Source organism: Vitis riparia, chromosome 10 (assembly GCF_004353265.1).
Source record: "Vitis riparia cultivar Riparia Gloire de Montpellier isolate 1030 chromosome 10, EGFV_Vit.rip_1.0, whole genome shotgun sequence".
Taxonomy (NCBI): domain Eukaryota; kingdom Viridiplantae; phylum Streptophyta; class Magnoliopsida; order Vitales; family Vitaceae; genus Vitis; species Vitis riparia.
Genome location: NC_048440.1, coordinates 21,474,704 through 21,491,610, shown reverse-complemented (window position 1 = coordinate 21,491,610; position 16,907 = coordinate 21,474,704). Strand labels below are relative to the sequence as shown.

Below are 16,907 nucleotides of genomic sequence, written 5' to 3'. Positions count from 1 at the left end.
TGTAACTAACAAGTAAAAAAATTAATTTAATATTAAGTTCACATTTTCGTTTTACTTTTTTATCTTTATTTATCATAATTATCTTCATGATCTCCTTTCTTATTTCACTATCCCATTTACTATAATTATAATTTATGAAAATAAATATATAAATTTGATGATCTAAAATAAATTTTAAGTTAATTTTATAAAATAACTTTAATAGTTAAAATAAGAATTAAAAAATAAGTTTTAAGTTAACAACTTAGATATAATTTAACTTAAAATCAATTTAAATTTATTAAATAATAAATATAAAATTTTATCAAACATATGCAAGTACTTATAATTATTATATTTTTATATCCACGTTTCACATATAGTATATTTTAAAAACGCAAATAAATCATATTGAAAAGCTTAAAGCTCGCAGTTCATCACGATATGAATTTTTTTTTGTAATTATATGAAAGTTTATGATTTAAACAACACACGTTTGAATTGCTTTAGATTGACACTTCAAATGGTTTGAAAATCTTGAATCTAAATTCAAACAACGTGATTGGAATTAAGTTTGTGTATTTGTTGTGTATTTGTTATACTTCAGTAATATACGTATCATGTAGAAACTACAAGGGGAAAGTGGAAGGCGTGAGGGTGAAGTTGGAAATTAATTTCGTTTTCAATTTGATTTTTTTTTGGTTGGAAGCGGAAAGTAGGGGCAGATGGAGGCAAAGAAAAAACTGTTGTGGTGGGTCATACCAACCATTCTTGTTGAGGGAAATTGCCACGAAAGGCCATTAATACTCGCTTGCTGCTCACCTTGTTTTTCATTCCCGCTCTCAATTTCTTCGTACCAGTGAGAGACCGAGACAGTAACAGAGGAGAGCTTGTTTGCTTTGTGGGAAAGACATGGCTGGAGTGAAGATGATCGTGGCTCTGTTGCTCGTGGTCTATGTGAGTTGGGTGGGAGCCCAGACGCATCACGTCGTCGGCGGCGACCGTGGCTGGGCCAAGTCCTCCGAGGTCAGAGACTGGCTGTCCGACAAAGTGTTCAGAGTCGGAGACAAAATCTGTAAGCCCTGTGACCATTTTCTATGCGCATTCAATAAATAATGACTTTAGCGGGAAAACTTCTGTTTGGTTGGCGAGAAAGGGGAAAAGGAAAGAGCTTTGGGAAGTACGGAGAAAGGAAAGAGCTATTTCAGCCCTTTTTTTTCCTTCCTTTTCCCTTGTTTCCAGGCTACTTTCAGCGTTTCTATTTTATCTCGTTTAAAACGTAATTTTCCTTTTATTTCTCTGCATTTTCTCGCGTACCAAACAGAATAAAACATAACCAGCTGTTCCCCACTCCCATTTGCATATTGGGCTGCATTATATCATACACGAATCTCTAAAAAGTATTTATCTAATGATAAAAAGAATATCTTTTAAAACCCTAGAAGCTCCGTTTGGTTGCCGAGAAAACGAAGGAAAACGAGCATCGACTTCACCAAAAAAAAATCCAGTGCTTTGCATGACCTTTTGGGATTTTTTTTTTTTCCTACTTTTGTGGGCAGGGTTCATATACTCCGCAGCACAGGAGGGCGTTGCTGAGCTCAGGAGCAAGGAGGAATTCGAGTCGTGCGATGTGAGCAACCCCATCAAGATGTACACGGACGGTCTAGATAGCGTACCCTTGGACGGAGAAGGGATCCGCTACTTCACGAGCAGCAAGACAGAGAGCTGCAAAGATGGCCTGAAGCTACACGTTGATGTCCAGCCCACTAGTGAGATCGGGATCGTTGCCACGTCAGAGACCTTTGCAGAGACGCTGGCTGAGGGGCCCTCAGCACCTTCTGCTGCGGCCCACATCAGTGCGCTTTCTCTACTATTTTTGATGGGTCTGCTGATCTGTTACTTCGGCCCATGAAAAGCGGCGGGCTGTGTACAATCCTCCAGGGTTGTGGGCTTGGTCGTATGATTTCGTGATTTGATGTATCAGTATTTTGCATAATCGGCTTTTTATGTGTGTTGTTTGGCTTGTAAAAACACCCATTTTAATTTTATTAATTCTAATGCAATTTTAATATTATTAAGAAATATCTCTCTTTTCTTTTTTTTTCCCAAACCAGGGTGAAACTTAGGTAGATTCAATTGATGAACCTGATGTTTGGATGAGATTAGACATTCATTTTCAATAATTGAGTTGGGCTTTGATTAGGTTTGGATAATCTGATTTTAACCCCAACTAGATTTAATGTTTTTATAATATCTATAATGTATATTATTTTATATAATCATATTCTTTTTTTTTTATAGAAAAAATATCAAATTATAATGTCATATATTTTTTCATTTTCTCAAAGATATGTAAATTTATTTTTATTTTTATTTTTTTGTTATCTTGAATTTTTATCCTATTTATTATTTATTTTTTCATATAAATATGTACAAAAAAAGCTTTTTAAAAAAATATTATAATTGAATTTTGAATTATGGAATATGATCAATCTAAGTTTAACTCTATCAACTTAAATTTAACTTGAACTTAACTTGAGTCTAACTCGAACTTAACGAGAATCTAGAAAAAAAAATTTTAGGCTTAGATTGAGTACCTTATGTTAACTATCAACTCGCCCAAGTTGTTTAAGTTAGGCTTAGATCGAGTTAGATTTAAATTAATTGTTTTCTAATTTGGGTTAGATTTGAGTTAACTATCAACTCGCTCAAGTTGCAACCTTACCCTAAACCCTTTTTTAAATAGAAAAAAAACTAGCGAAATACATATAAAAAAAAAAAACCTCTTATTGAGCTTAAATCATTTTAGGTTTCTACAATCCTTTGTTTGAATAAAAAATTTCATATATATTTGGTTAATTTATTAAAACAATTTATGACTTACAAAATAATTTATGATAAAATATTTGCTAAAAAAATACTTTGCACAAAAAATTTATTTCAAAAAGCATCTCTTATTAAATAGAACATTTTTAAAGTACCTAATACAAAAAAACTATCACAGATTATATAAAATATTTTGAATACGAATAATATCTTAAAATTATGATCTTAATTTTCACTTTCATTTTTAGTTAAAACCAAAAAGTGAAAAAAAACATCCTAAATGAACCTAAGGAAATGTTTGGAAGTGGGAAGCACTTAAATTTAATAGTTATAAAATATATATTATTAAAAAGCACAAAAAAAAGAAAAAAAAAACCCTCTATCATAATTTTTTTTTTTTAACAAATAAACTAATATGTAAGAAAATAAATCTTCTTGTCATAATGAAAAATTATTGTATCATCTATTTTGTTTTTATCAATATAAATTTTTCTTTGTTTTATAATACAATTACATCTCTCTCTATGTAATATCCTTTCTAGTAATCTAAAGAGGTACCTCTTAATTATATAAGCTACATTAGTGATGTGACACTTGCACCAAATGATCCAACTGCAAGAAATAAATCAAATTCCACACCCATTAAAACTATGTAGTAATACTTTAGTAGTTGTAACATGAGAATTTGTAAATTGAATGAATCCCATTTGTACTAAGTTTAATATTTTGCTAATATTGACTAGCAGAAGAAGAGGTTGTTAAGGAGGTGAAAGCAAACCTAATGTCAAATACCAAATACGCCAACAAAATATCCCTCAAAATAGGCAGATTTTAGAGAAAGGTTGTTACTCCCCATTTTCCCATTATGCCTAACTCCATCAGATGGTCACATCTTAAGTGGGTAAAAAACCCAGAAAATATATATATTATTGCAAGTAAAGATATATTTGTTTAAAATCCACTTCCCCACAAGCCTAAACAGGAGGTGGTCCTATGCCCTTTTTCATGTTTTAGTGGCTTCATGATCAGGTAGCAGAACGATCAATACTGGACCCCCTACAGAGCATTGTTTGTATGTGAACGATTCCCAATATGATGATTTAATACATGATACCCTCGTTTTAATCCACTTCAAAAACAGGCATGAACCAGTACAGTTTCAAGATAGAGTTGGTACAAAAGGTAGTCCTAGGGCTTTTTTTTGCATTTTTTTCATGTTTTATTTGTGCGACAGAGAGGATGAGCATCACCTGCCACTCAATTTCGTTGAAGCTGGGGGGTCAGAAACAGCCTGCAACCCTTCATTTATCTCTCAACACAACATAGTTAGGTCCATTAGTCTTTTGTATCTTAGAGATTCTCCTCAGTATATCAGCAAAAGCCTTCTTATCCTGCAATAATCAACTTTATCTACTTAAAACCAAGAATAAGAAATGTATCACCCAAGGGTCCACAAAGTAACTGGACTATTTTATGTCTCACATGCTTCCTAAAAGGGACAAGTGAAAAATGGGATTTCATTAACAAAACTGCCATGTATGAACTTGCCCTCCCTTTCTCCCTCTCACAACACAACAATATTTTACATTGCCCATAAAGCATTAACTTTAGTGTTGAGTTGACTCTTGCCCTAAAATCCTACTAAAATGGAGTGGGGCAAAGACAACAATTTTTTACTCTTTGAATCACCATTGACTAATATAAAGCTTGGCTTCTTTTTAACAATTCAACCACCCACAAGGAGCAAGAAATGAATAGTCTTCAAAATTGTTCTACTTCTAAAAGAATGTCTCAGCATTGGGCAATCAGTGTTTGAAAGTTGACATAACTAAATCAGCTTTGCCCAGATAGTATTTTCAGAATGAAGCAATTCCTGATGAAGATTTTGATAAAAAATTGAAAAACATACCTCTTGGGATTTCAGTCTGGCTTTAAATTTGGCGACAAGATCCTGAGTGGTCACAGGTGCCTTCTGCAATAAAACAGCCCTGATTTCATCTTCTGTGACTGGTCCAGCTGACGATGTTGATCCAGTTTTCACAGATGATGATGGCGTTCCCTTTGCAGTTGCAGTAACTTTAGAAGGAGATGGGCCTTCATCTTTTGCAGAAGATTTTGATTCCTGATTCCCGATTCCCAAAAAAGATTAAAATTGAATGAAAATTATCTAAATAAAGGTGGTCGATTACTCAATAAAGAATCGCTCACATAAAATAAAGCAAGTCTATCACAGGTAGAGGCTTACATTTTCTGTCTTCACCTTCTTTGGAGGTCCACCATTAGTTGTTTTCATGTCATCACCATTTGACTTTCTCTTCCCTTTTGATGATTTTGAAGTAGGTGGTGTTGACCGAGCAGAAGCAGGAGCTGATTTCATAGGACTGTTATCAGCAGGCTCTTCTTTAGGTACATCCTTCTGTTTTGGAGCCAGCACAGGAGAAAGGCCAATCTCATCTTCCTGGACAAACCAAAAGAAAGAGGCCTATGAATGAGCAAAGCAAAAGTGAAAGCGTAACTGGGTTGATGACGGGTTTCTCAATGGGTAAAGAAATCGAGGAAGCAATTTCACACACAAAGCATGTTCTATGGCAATACTAGTTTGTTAGGCACCCATGAAATTATGATTAGGCATCAGAGGAACTAACTTCTTCATCGTCATCGTCATCCTCTGCATCTGAATCATTCATTCCAGCAGCTTTTCCAAGCAGTTTTTTCAACTCCTTTCCAGATTTGCTTAATCCTCCCTCCTCTTCATTAGAATCATCTTCATCCTCTTCATCCTGCAAGCATGTGTAAAAGAATCACCTTAACATAAATTGTACAATGTACAATTTGAAGGAGCCACAACCTTAATCATCTAGTGGAGTGCATAAATAAAAAATAAAAAAATAAAAACAAGTAGATATTCTAGCACTAGAGTGATGATATTAAACACATGAAAGTGGCACAGATTTTCATAAAACAGGAGCATAAACAGAGCAAACCTGCTTTATTTCTGGAGGTGCAGGAACTTCGGGGGCCAAATCTTCCCGTTCCTCAGGATCATTACCAACAGCTTCATCGTCATCAGTGAAAATTTCTTCATGCTCCCAATCATCACCTGGCAACAACCAAAAGCAAACAATCAGACCCATGCTGCATCATCAAATATGAAAATTATGATTCCCCTGAAGATGCTAAGTAGAGGAGAGAGCACTAAGAGTTTCTATCTAGAGTTCATGTTTCTTTAAGTGGCAAACACCATGAGTTAAGAGATGGTAGAACAAGCAGTTGCATATTCACAACAAAAGTCAGTAGGAACAATAGTGCTGCATAACTGGTAGAAGTCATGCTTTTAATGAACACTAAATAAGGACAATGAAATACAACTGAGAATAGACTTCATCAGCTATATTTCACTGTTGAAAAGGTTTTTTTCCTCTGTATTAAAAATAAATTGGCAAGGACATCTTGCAATCAAATAGGCTGCTCTCATAATTCTATAGAACCTCCTCTTTATGATTGGGCTTTAATCTATCAACTGCAAGAGATAGGAGACAAATGGTTGGAAACTTGAAGGCATTAAATGGATGGTGGGAGGAGACAACCCCTATGGATTGCAGGGAGACAGAAATTAATGAAGTAGACAAATGCACAAATATGAAGTAACATTGCTAAAACAATTATATTGGTGAGAGAAATCCATGTCGGTGATGACATTCAGGTCTGCTTGGAAAGTGGGCCACCTGAACCTAGTGGGCTATGATTATGATGCACCAGCTCAGGTTACAATCAGAATCTAGTGGAGGAAATAGTTTGCTTCATTTAAACAACTTCAGATACTAACAGGTTTAGTTTGATTCGAGTGTTGTAAACAAAACTAAGGAAAACTTGAAGAAGCCATTAACCTAGGATGAAATTGAGGGGAAAAAAGGTCCAAGGTGGGTAACCATTTAGGTTTTTTTTTTTTTGTCCTCCCCTAGAATGCAGTAACGTAGTTTAGTGGTCAACACCTAATCAAATAAATAGACAAATTATTTTTCCTTTCTTTTTGGTCCAAAGACAAGGATAGACTACATGGTTCTGGTCATAAAACCCTCCATCCTAAAAGAAAGTGAAATTTGATCCTAATTTTTTTGGTTACTGTGAAACCAAGGTTTGGTTAATCTTGATTTTGATGATAACAAAACAAGATTTAGAACCAATGATCATATTTCAAGTGTGATTAGGTAAGACGATTTCCAAAGTGGCAATCACAAAGACAAATCAAGTCAAGGAGAAATCATGAAGAAGAAGACCACCTCAAAGAAAAGAGTTTTTTTAAGACCAAAGCTTCATAAGATCTCTTTGTAAGGTTATTGGTACACTAGGACTTTCATGCATTTCATTCTTTATTTATGCACCAAAATCATCCAAGAGTAATATTGTTTTAAATATCTTAAGAATTGGATGATATCATGTTTTCAACTAAAACCTTGTGTTAAATGATTTTCAAACTTGTATTAAAAGGTTTTAAGTTGAAAAATGTTGGGTGTTGAGGCAAAAAATGGCTCAACCGGTTCAACCGGTCGACCGGTTGTGCTCGTCCGGTCGAGGACCGGTTGAGGGAGGTCAAAAAATTTATCTCTCTCCTAGTGGCCTTCTCTTCCCGGTCAAGGTTGAACCTCAACCGGTTGAGGTCCGGTTGAGGTCCGGTTGAGGCCCAATGGTCACTTGTCAAGCATTAAATGCTAACGGCTAGTCAACCTGTCGACCCCTAACTCGATCGGTCGAACCCTCAACGGCTAGTTTGACTTTTTTCTTCTATAAAAAGGCTCCAATCTTCATTGTTTCATGAGCTTAACCTTCTCAAATCTTTCTTGATTATATTTGAGCCTTGGAAAAGTATTTTTGAGTGCACCATTATTTCAAAACTTGCATATCTTTAATGCACTATTCAATCCTAGTTTTTCTTATATCATTTGAGCTTAAAGTTTTTGTGTTAGGATTTTTGAGAGATCATTCATTTGTAAATCTTTGAGAGGAAGTTTCTCAAGTGTGAGGTATCACTTGAGGGATTGTTCAAGAGTGGGATATCTCTTGAGAAGTGTAAAGGGTGCTTGGAGCAAAAAGTCCAAGAGGGTGAATTGGAACCATAAACCAATTGTATTACTTAAAGGCTTGGTTTGGAAGCTTTGGATTAGTGGAACCTCAAGCTCGGGATTGAAGCTAGAGGAGAGTGGATGTAGGCCGGGTTGCGCCGAACTACTATAAACTCTTGTGTTTGCATTCTCTTTTCCCTACTTTTTAATTTATATGCAATTGTCTATATATTGATTATTATATACTTGCATATAATTGTCTCTTGCATTCACTTGTTTGAATTTGCGAAAAGAGACCATCACCCTAATCACCCCCCCTTTAGGGTGATTACCATAGGTTGGATTAGCCTCAAATTCCTAACAGTTACAAACCCAGGACTTGAGCAGCAGACATATATTTGGAATTGGGAAACAAGCCAGCGCAATTTCAATATCCTTAATGCCTTCAAGAAAGCTTCTTTACTTGCAGTGGATTAGGACCAGATTAAGTTTCATGCTTGTTGTCCGGTTATCTTTGGGATGAAGTCAAGGCAATAGGCATCACTCAGTCAAATTTCATAATGAGTAAAGAGGAACAACCTTAGAAACCTAAGCTGAATGCAATTTAAGCCACAAACATGGAAAATGCTAACCCTTCTCAATATCATCATCATCTAAATCATGATCACCACCTCTTGGACCTTCTTCATCGTCATCACCACTTCTTTTGTTAAGTCCAAGTCTGTTCTTCCTTTCTGCCTCTTCTTCTTCATCTTCCTCTGCCTTATCCGAGACATTACCTTCTTCTTCATCACCAGTTTGTTTTTTACGTCCCCTCCCACCACCAGCTGCACCACCAGTCTCCTTGTCATCAAGCTTCTCCACTTCACCAAATGCAGCAGGTCCATTATTTGCTGCCTTCATCATCCATCTTTGATATCCATCTGCAGTCCTCCTCCTATTCTTCATCTTCTCTTCTGCTTCCTCCAAGGTGAGTTGCTTATACTGAGCAACTTTGTTAAAGTTGTACCTGTAAGTCAAACATATCAGTTACATTAGAAAATTGTGTGTTAAAATTAATGTTTAATCCTCATCAAGTAGAGACAATGCCAGAAGGGCTTGAAAAACAATATATAGCAACTTGTTGAATTAAAACACAAGTTTCCCAAAATGAATAAACCAAGTATAATAGATACGTTGCAGCTATTGAATACTCAGAGACAGCATAATTTTTTAAACATTCCCTTCCAACCAAATCAAACACCAACAACACCCTACTCCCCCATGGATACTAAAATATATAGCTCATGCGTACCAAGATCCAGCTGGAATAGCAACAAATTCCTTTCCTTGCATCATTAGTAGGTAGTAAGTTGCTGATTGTGAACCCTCAAGCTGACCATGATACTGATATTGACCTGTTTCATCCTCCAAGAGCCAAGGTTTATTCTTGTACTTCTCCTATGTAAATGCAGTTAAAAACTAATAAGAAGCAGCTTACAAGGAGCAAGAACAGTCAATTATTGGCAAGCAAAAAAAGTAGCACTTCTGCCCCAAGCCTTGAAAATTAAGCAAGAAAAGCAGAACAGTTTTAATAAGCCATATAAAGAGTGAGCTTGCACATACTAAGTCAAAGCTTACCAGCCAAATTGGTTGCATGTCAGATCCGTGTTAGGAGTTTTTATACTGACATTTTTTTTAGTGTGTATATATATAATGGATAGAACACAGTTTTCCCAGGGCAACCTAATTCAATCTGAAGGCAGGCTTCTCATCAATAATTAATCATATTAAATAAAAGGGAATATTTTAAAAGGAAAAAAAAAAATTATATCCTATAGCATAGCAAAGAGATAGCTATAGGTGCACCTCAACAAGGGCATTATAGCATGTTTGGGAACTGTTTTCCAGATTTGAAAACATGTTTAGTAATTTTTTTTATAGAAACCAATCTTTTGAGAACTTGTTTCAAAAATAAAATGTTTTTTGAGAACATATTTTAATTATTTTCACTGGTTTTCACTTATTTTTAAAAAATAATTTACAAATATAGAGAATTATTGAAAATAAAACACTACAAATAAAAGTTTTTAAGAACTATTCGGAAATATAGAAAACAGGTTGAGCATATTCCAAATTTCCAAACAAATTTTTGTTCTAGATAACATCAAAGAACATTTTTTGAAAACTATTCTCAAAAACTGCTTCCAAAAATGTCCCCAAGCAGGCCCTTACTCTTCCAATAGCGATTATAAACATAAAGGTGACAAAAAAATGAACTGATAAATAAACACTTATAGAGACATACACATATACATATATCCATAAAGTTTATATATATTTATATGTATATATAAACTCAAAATTAACATACACCATAGAATAAAAACTCAGAATTAACAGACACCATAAATCAAATAAAATGATACAATTTCACAGTAATATTAATAATACATCATATTGAAATTTTACATAGATCCAAGCCAAGCTATAGTGATGTGCAAGACTAAGAATGGAGGAAGGGGAGGACAAAAACACACTTAGAAAACAAAAGTGCCTCGTACAAACAACCACACCCCTTTTTAAGAATACAATAAACTAGAAAAAATGAACACCCAAATCTTACACATGAGTGTAATAAGATCTCTTATCTTGATGAAGACACTTGTCTTAAAGAGGTGGAGTCATGTCATCCTCACTTTCTCTTCAATCAACCTTTTAAAGAGAAAAACAATCTCCAACTTTTTAAAAAGAAAGGGACCATTGCGACTTTAAATTTGTGGAGACCTTTTAGTGAGCGGTAAAGGAATCCCAAAGCAATCATCCCCATTTGACTGAGTATAATCCTCCTCATCTTCTTCCATTATTCTAGTCGATGATGATGTGGATGCATTATCAAAATCTTTCTCGTCTTCTTCCAAAGCCATCAAAATCTTTCTCTTAAGTTCTTCTTTAGATAAGAAGTTTTTTTGAGCATAACTCTTTAATATGGGTTAATATAGATGGTACATCTATTGATCCAACCATTGATAAACCCATCTAGGTGGAAGGAAGGAGAGAGAAAATGGATTTTATGGAAATAACTTCCGGATATAATGTCCAGAAATTGAACTTTTCCCACCATCTAATTAGAGATATTTGACTCAAGATAAGAAACATAGTCCCAAAAGTCTTTTTATTTTTTATTTTTTTTGATAAGTAAAGAAAAATTCATTTGTAAAGAGACGCCAGAAAAGCGACTCAAGGTATACAAACCTATGCAAGGTATACAATACTATACACCCACCACCAAAAAGGCCAAAGAAAAAGAAAGTGACCCAAAAACCAACTAGCCCAAAAAATAGCCTTAAAAGGATCCCAGCCAATCAATAAAATTAACCATAGATTGAGGGCATTCGACTATAAATAGCTTAGCCTCAGACCAAAGAGAGAGGATAAAGGAATATTTCAATCCCTGGATTGACAACTCATCATCCTTGAATGTCAATCTATTCCTCGCCTTCCAAACCGTCCAAAATATATGAAGAGGAGCAGCTCTCCACACCTTCCTACGCTTTTCGCCCACAAATGAACCATGCCAACTAAGAAGAGACTCTCTAACTGAAGAGGGCAACACCCAAGACACAAATGGTAAAAAGTAACTCCCATAAGGCCCTTGTTTTTGAACAATGAAGAAGCAAATGGTCTATGGTCTCCTCATTCTCAAGACACATAAAGCATCTATTTGCTAAGGACCATCCTCTTTTCTGAACAAGATCTAGGGTTAAAGCCTTACCCCATGCAGCCTCCCGCGCAAAGAAACTAATTTTGGGCTGTACCCACACATTCCAAATACAGCTAAATGGAAACAAAACAGGACAGTCTGCTTCTAGAGCAAGGTAGAGAGACTTGGCCGAGAATTTGCCGCTCTTTGATTCGTTCCAAACCACCACATCATCTACATCTACAAGCATTCTCTTCCCATGAAGTGATTTCATAAGCCCGTTTCAAAATTCATAAAACCCATATAAGGGAAAGAACTAGAGCAATGATTGTCTATTATCAACTTGCTTATTGACAAACTTAAACTTATTTAATGGGGGTGACAAGATATATTGAATTAGTTCCCAAATATTTAACAAATATTAAAACTAATTTGATATATCTTTTAGGATCTAAAGTTTAAATTAGATATACCAACTATGAGCAAAATGTTCATTTTAATAACACACAACATTTTTCCATGCCCTTATACATAGTCAAAAAGAGTATACACATAGGACTTGGTATTAGAAAGCCTAATATATCCTGGCTTTTTAGGGTCAAATCCCTAATTTTTATAAGAGATTACATCCAAAATCTTCCAAAACTTGAAGCTTTGAGTATGCTATAAATCTCTCTTTATTCCTCAAATTGTGGTGGATGATTGAACCTGTATCCATTAATATCACTTTGTAGATATTTTTGTTCCTACATTCATAAGGAACTAAATGGCTTTTAACATATAGAGAGGCAATTTTCTTAGGCTTCTTAGAAGTGTCCTCATTTTTTAATATTATTACTTATAAGAGCCTTGTTATGCCTCTTGTTATATAAAAGAAATCTCCCTAAAATATTGCCCCAAGCAACCCATTGTAGACTAAAAATCATGGTTCTTTTCAAGGTGTAAATGCCCCTTTTATAAACTCAAAAGCGATTGTTGTAATAAAAATAGAGAATGAGGATACTTCTAAGTCCCTATTTAATTCGACTTTTGAGAAGCTAAAACCTCACTTTTAAACTCAATAAGAGGGTTTATGCTTGTTTGGCTAATTTTGTTCAAAGATCTTATGGATTGAAAAAGAGTTTAATATGGAAACCAAGTATAGATGCTTTATTTTGGCTTTGCAAGAAGTTCTTTCATGTTTGATTAAAACTTTTACAATACCCATATTCCTTTTTAAAACAATCATGAATTTGGCTTTAGCTTTTAGCTAAAGCCCAAAATAGGAAGCTATCCCAAATGAGATCCAAGAAGTCTCTAAAAATTGCCTCTATGTATCTTAGAGGCCATTTAGTTCCTTATGAAGACAGGAATTTTTTTTTCTAAGAAGCAATCTTAATGGATATAGGTGGATTTATATATATATAGATATAATTAATGGATATAGGTGGATTTATAGCATGCTCAAAGCTCCAAACTCTATATGTAGTCTCCCATAGAGATTGCGATTTTGACCTTCTTAGGCTTTCTAACTCCAAGACCTATTTGTGTACTTATTTTCACTATATAAGGGCATGAGAAATGTTTTATATTATCAAAATGAACAACTCATAATTGGTATATCCAATTTAGACTTTAGATTCTAAAAAGACATACCAAATTGGTTCAAGTGTTGGTCCAATATTTGGGACCAATTCAATATATCTTGCCATTCTATTAAAGGAGTTATTAAATAAGTTTAAATCTACCAATAAGTAAGTGAATAATAGACAACTATTATTTTGATTCTTTCACCTTATACAAAATGTCATGGATTTTGAAATGGACTTATGAAGTCATTCCTAAGGATGAGTTTTGGGACTATGTCTCTTATCTTGAGTGGCATATCTTAGTTAGATGGTGGAAAAGTTTAATTTCTTAGCATTGTATCCACAAGTTGTTCCTATAAAATTTGTTTTATCTTTCCTTCCTTCTGCTCCAATAAGCTTACTAGTAGCTAGACTAACATATGTACCATATTTATCAACACAGATGAAAGAGATTTGTGCTTAAAAACACTCCTAAACCAAAAAAGAACTTAAGAGGGTGCTTTTTATAGCTTTAGAAGAAGATAATGCATCCACAACATCATCAACCACAATAACAGAAAAAGATGCGTAGGATTATGTTCTATTAAATGAGGACAACTGTTTTAAAATTCCTTTACCACTCACTAAAAGGTCTCCACATATTTTTTTTTTTTTGATCAATAAATATAAGATTGTATTGCAAAGAGGCGCTAAAGAAGCGACCCACCAAATTACAGTATAAAGGGACTTACCCCCTTACAAAAGGGCCCAAACATCAAAGGACAAGGCAAAACAAAAAAACCTCTCCCTTAACGCATACACACCCAGTCTATAAAATCTATTAAGTTCGAAGGACCATCTTTTATCCACACTTTGGATTCCGACCACAAAAAATACACAAAAGATGCTTTCAGCCTTTGAATGGACAACTCACAATCCTCAAAAGCAATTGAATTTCTAGCCTTCCAAATAACCCAAAACAAGCATAACGGTCCCAATTGCCACGCCACCTTCCTTTTCTTTCCCACAAAAGACCCCCTCCACCCTAAAAGGGTTTCCTTGACCGACCAGGGGAAAACCCACGAAACACCAAAAAAGGAAAGGAACACCATCCATACTTCCCTCGTTTTTTCACAATGGATAAGAAGGTGATCAATTGTCTCCTCACTCTTGTGGCAAAGAAAACATCTATTTGCCATAACCCAACCTCTCTTTTGCAAGCGATCCAAGGTTAGAACTATCCCCCAAGAAGCCTCCCACGCAAAAAAGCTTAATTTGGGCTGTACACAAGAATTCCATATAATTTTTGAAGGGAAAAAAGCAAGAGACCCGGCTGCATAGTCCTATACAAAGATTTCACCGAGAAATCCCCATCCTTTGATGCCATCCACTTCACCTTACCTCCTCATCCCCCCTAACCTTCTTCCCCTCCAAGCAACAAAATAGCCTTTCCACTTCTTCCAACTCCCAATCGTTGAAAGGTCTATTGAAACAAGGGTTCCAACTTCCCCCCCATTCCCCCTCGGCTGTCCACACTTCATTTACCCAAGCCTCTTTGTTCGAAGCTAAAGCAAATAAAGAAGGAAAAGCCTCGCTCAAAGGGATGGTCTCCACATATTTAAAACTGCTTTAGAATTCTCTTTCTTATCAAAAAGTTGGAGATTTATTTTCTTTTCATAATGCTAACTAAAGTTAAAATGAGGACAACACAAATTCACCTTTTTAGGACATGTGCCTTTATTAGGATAAGGAATCTTGTCATAAACATGTATAAGATTTAAGTATTCACTTTTAATTAAGGGTGAAACTTGGGAGGGTTGGCTCAACCTAACCTCACTTTTGAGTTGGCTTGGGCAATCAACTTTTATACTCAAGTTGGAATAGGGTTAAGTTTTTATAACCTAAACTCAATTTGCGTTAAGTTCAGGTCAAGGTTTGAACAACCCAAATCCAACTTGAACCAGATTTAATATTTTTATAATATTTATAATTTATATTATCCCATCTAATAATATTCATTTTATTTATTCTTTTTTTTTTAGGTTCTTAATGAAAATATAAAATTATAATTATATCATATGCTTTTCATTTTTCTATAATGATAAATAATTTTATTTTTATTTTTTTTGTCATCTTAAAATTTTGTCTCATTTACTGTTTAAATTTTGGAATAAATATATCAATTTTTTTTAAAAAAAAATTATGGATAAATTTTGAATCATACAACCTAATTAACCCAAATATAATCCAATCAACCTCACCTTAGAAAAATAAGGTTGGATTAAGTACTTTCGATTAGAGGTCAAGTTGAGTTGGATTTGAATTGATTGTTGTTTCTTCATTCACGTTGAGCTTGGGTTAGTCACCAACTCAACCCAACCTTCCCAAGTTTTAGACCTATTTTTTATGGTTTATTGAATCTATAAATAGAGGTGTGGTTGTTTGCAGGAGGCACGTCTACTTTACGGTCTATTTTCTAAGTGTGTTCTTGATCCTTCCATTCTTCCATTCTCAATCTTGTGTTTCACTATATCTTGGCTTTGATCTATGTAATTGTGTACTCTACTCTTATTAAATCTTAGTGTGACTTTATTATTAATATTACTTAATTGTATCCTTTTATTTGATTTTATGCTGTGTATTGATTTTGAGTTTTTAGGCATGTAAAAGAAGACACTGCACATGACAACAAATCAGACACTATATTGCAACCATCAAAACTTGGCGACCCTGTAAATGGATGATAGAAGGGTGCCTCTCTTTGTGAATGTTGTCCAGTAGTTTCAAGTTTCTGGGGCAATTATTTCTGAAATAGGAATAGATTTTTCATTTTCATAGTATTGCAATATTGCGATTTTGGAAAGTAATTAGAACATTGATAACTCTAAGCAGCTAAAACATACAATTAGATCAACTAATAAATGAGATAAACTCAATACCCGCAAAGCATCAGAAACTTGGCGTCCTTGAAGCCCCTCTTTATGCAGAGACCATTTATTATCAGCATTTTTCTTCTTTGAAAAACCCGGCAAACCAGTCACAAACCTACCAATGAAGTAATTCTTATCGCCGCTGGAATTCGTCCGAACATTGTATTCCTGAAATTGAAAACCAAGTAAAAGCATAAATAAAACTTCAGCTTCAGTCCCTAAGAACCCATTTGGCAGCGGATAACATGATTTATGTTGAACCATTTCCAAAAATCAATACCGAATTTATTTCGGCAAACAGGAAATATTTCTGAGAAGAATGTTTTCACATAGGCTATCAAACAGCCGTAAAATTTGCGTGTTGTATTTTAATTGAGAGCAAGAAAGAAATAAACCCTAATCAATCGAGTGACAGGGGTGCCACAGTCGTAGCATTTCCCGTGGTTCTCTGCCATGGTTTTGCCACACGACAAGCAGAGAGTCATGTGCTTGCAGTTGCTTCCGTACAAATCCGTGGTGGATCCACAGCCGCTGCATGAGGGCTTCAACATCAGATCAAACGACATTTCTCCTCCTTCCGAAAATCCAAACAAAACCAAAAAATTAGGGTTTCGAAACAGATAATTCCATAAATAAGAATTGATCTAGAGCTGAATATCATATTGAATTGATCTTACTACCTTCAAATTCACGTAGGGTTCAGTCGGATTCAGAGCTATGATCGATTAGATTTTCCGAAGACAGTTTCTTTCTATGGATTTGAGGATGTCTGAAAGAGTTGAGTCCGTGGTCTCGGTTGAAGAAGCATCATGCCCAAACGGCCGAGAACATAAGCGAACCCACAAGCACAACACAGTGCACGTGCCTATTCTGCTTTAAAGTT

At 34.8% G+C, this 16,907-nt stretch overlaps 2 protein-coding genes across 2 annotated transcripts; one reads left to right on the top strand and one right to left on the bottom strand.

The window, feature by feature from the left end:
• The first annotated feature begins 799 nt into the window (after window positions 1–799).
• On the top strand, window positions 800–2,061 carry LOC117922972 (mavicyanin-like). The gene is made up of 2 exons (XM_034841216.1): window positions 800–1,054; window positions 1,539–2,061. Exons 1-2 carry the CDS (start codon window positions 892–894, stop codon window positions 1,889–1,891), a joined length of 516 nt encoding a protein of 171 aa, XP_034697107.1. The 5' UTR covers window positions 800–891; the 3' UTR covers window positions 1,892–2,061.
• Window positions 2,062–3,698: 1,637 nt separating this feature from the next.
• Window positions 3,699–16,877, bottom strand: LOC117923780 (transcription initiation factor IIF subunit alpha). Its single transcript, XM_034842227.1, has 10 exons — window positions 16,705–16,877; window positions 16,420–16,598; window positions 16,034–16,192; window positions 9,160–9,305; window positions 8,498–8,874; window positions 5,790–5,905; window positions 5,451–5,585; window positions 5,051–5,263; window positions 4,715–4,927; window positions 3,699–4,196 (listed from the first exon to the last, which is right to left on the bottom strand). The coding sequence occupies exons 2-10, from the start codon at window positions 16,588–16,590 to the stop codon at window positions 4,107–4,109; spliced, it is 1,620 nt and encodes a 539-aa protein (XP_034698118.1). The 5' UTR covers window positions 16,591–16,598; window positions 16,705–16,877; the 3' UTR covers window positions 3,699–4,106.
• Window positions 16,878–16,907: the final 30 nt, after the last annotated feature.

Excerpts from the sequence above, each read along its gene's own strand:
- LOC117922972 (XM_034841216.1), top strand. The coding sequence starts at position 892 with ATGGCTGGAGTGAAGATGATCGTGGCTCTGTTGCTCGTGGTCTATGTG. Across the intron at positions 1,055-1,538 it reads CAGAGTCGGAGACAAAATCT|GGTTCATATACTCCGCAGCA; the intron begins GTAAGCCCTGTG and ends TTTTGTGGGCAG.
- LOC117923780 (XM_034842227.1), bottom strand. The coding sequence starts at position 16,590 with ATGTCGTTTGATCTGATGTTGAAGCCCTCATGCAGCGGCTGTGGATCC. Across the intron at positions 5,906-8,497 it reads TGATGATGATATTGAGAAGG|GTGATGATTGGGAGCATGAA; the intron begins GTTAGCATTTTC and ends GGTTGTTGCCAG. Across the intron at positions 4,928-5,050 it reads AGAAGGTGAAGACAGAAAAT|GAATCAAAATCTTCTGCAAA; the intron begins GTAAGCCTCTAC and ends ATCGGGAATCAG.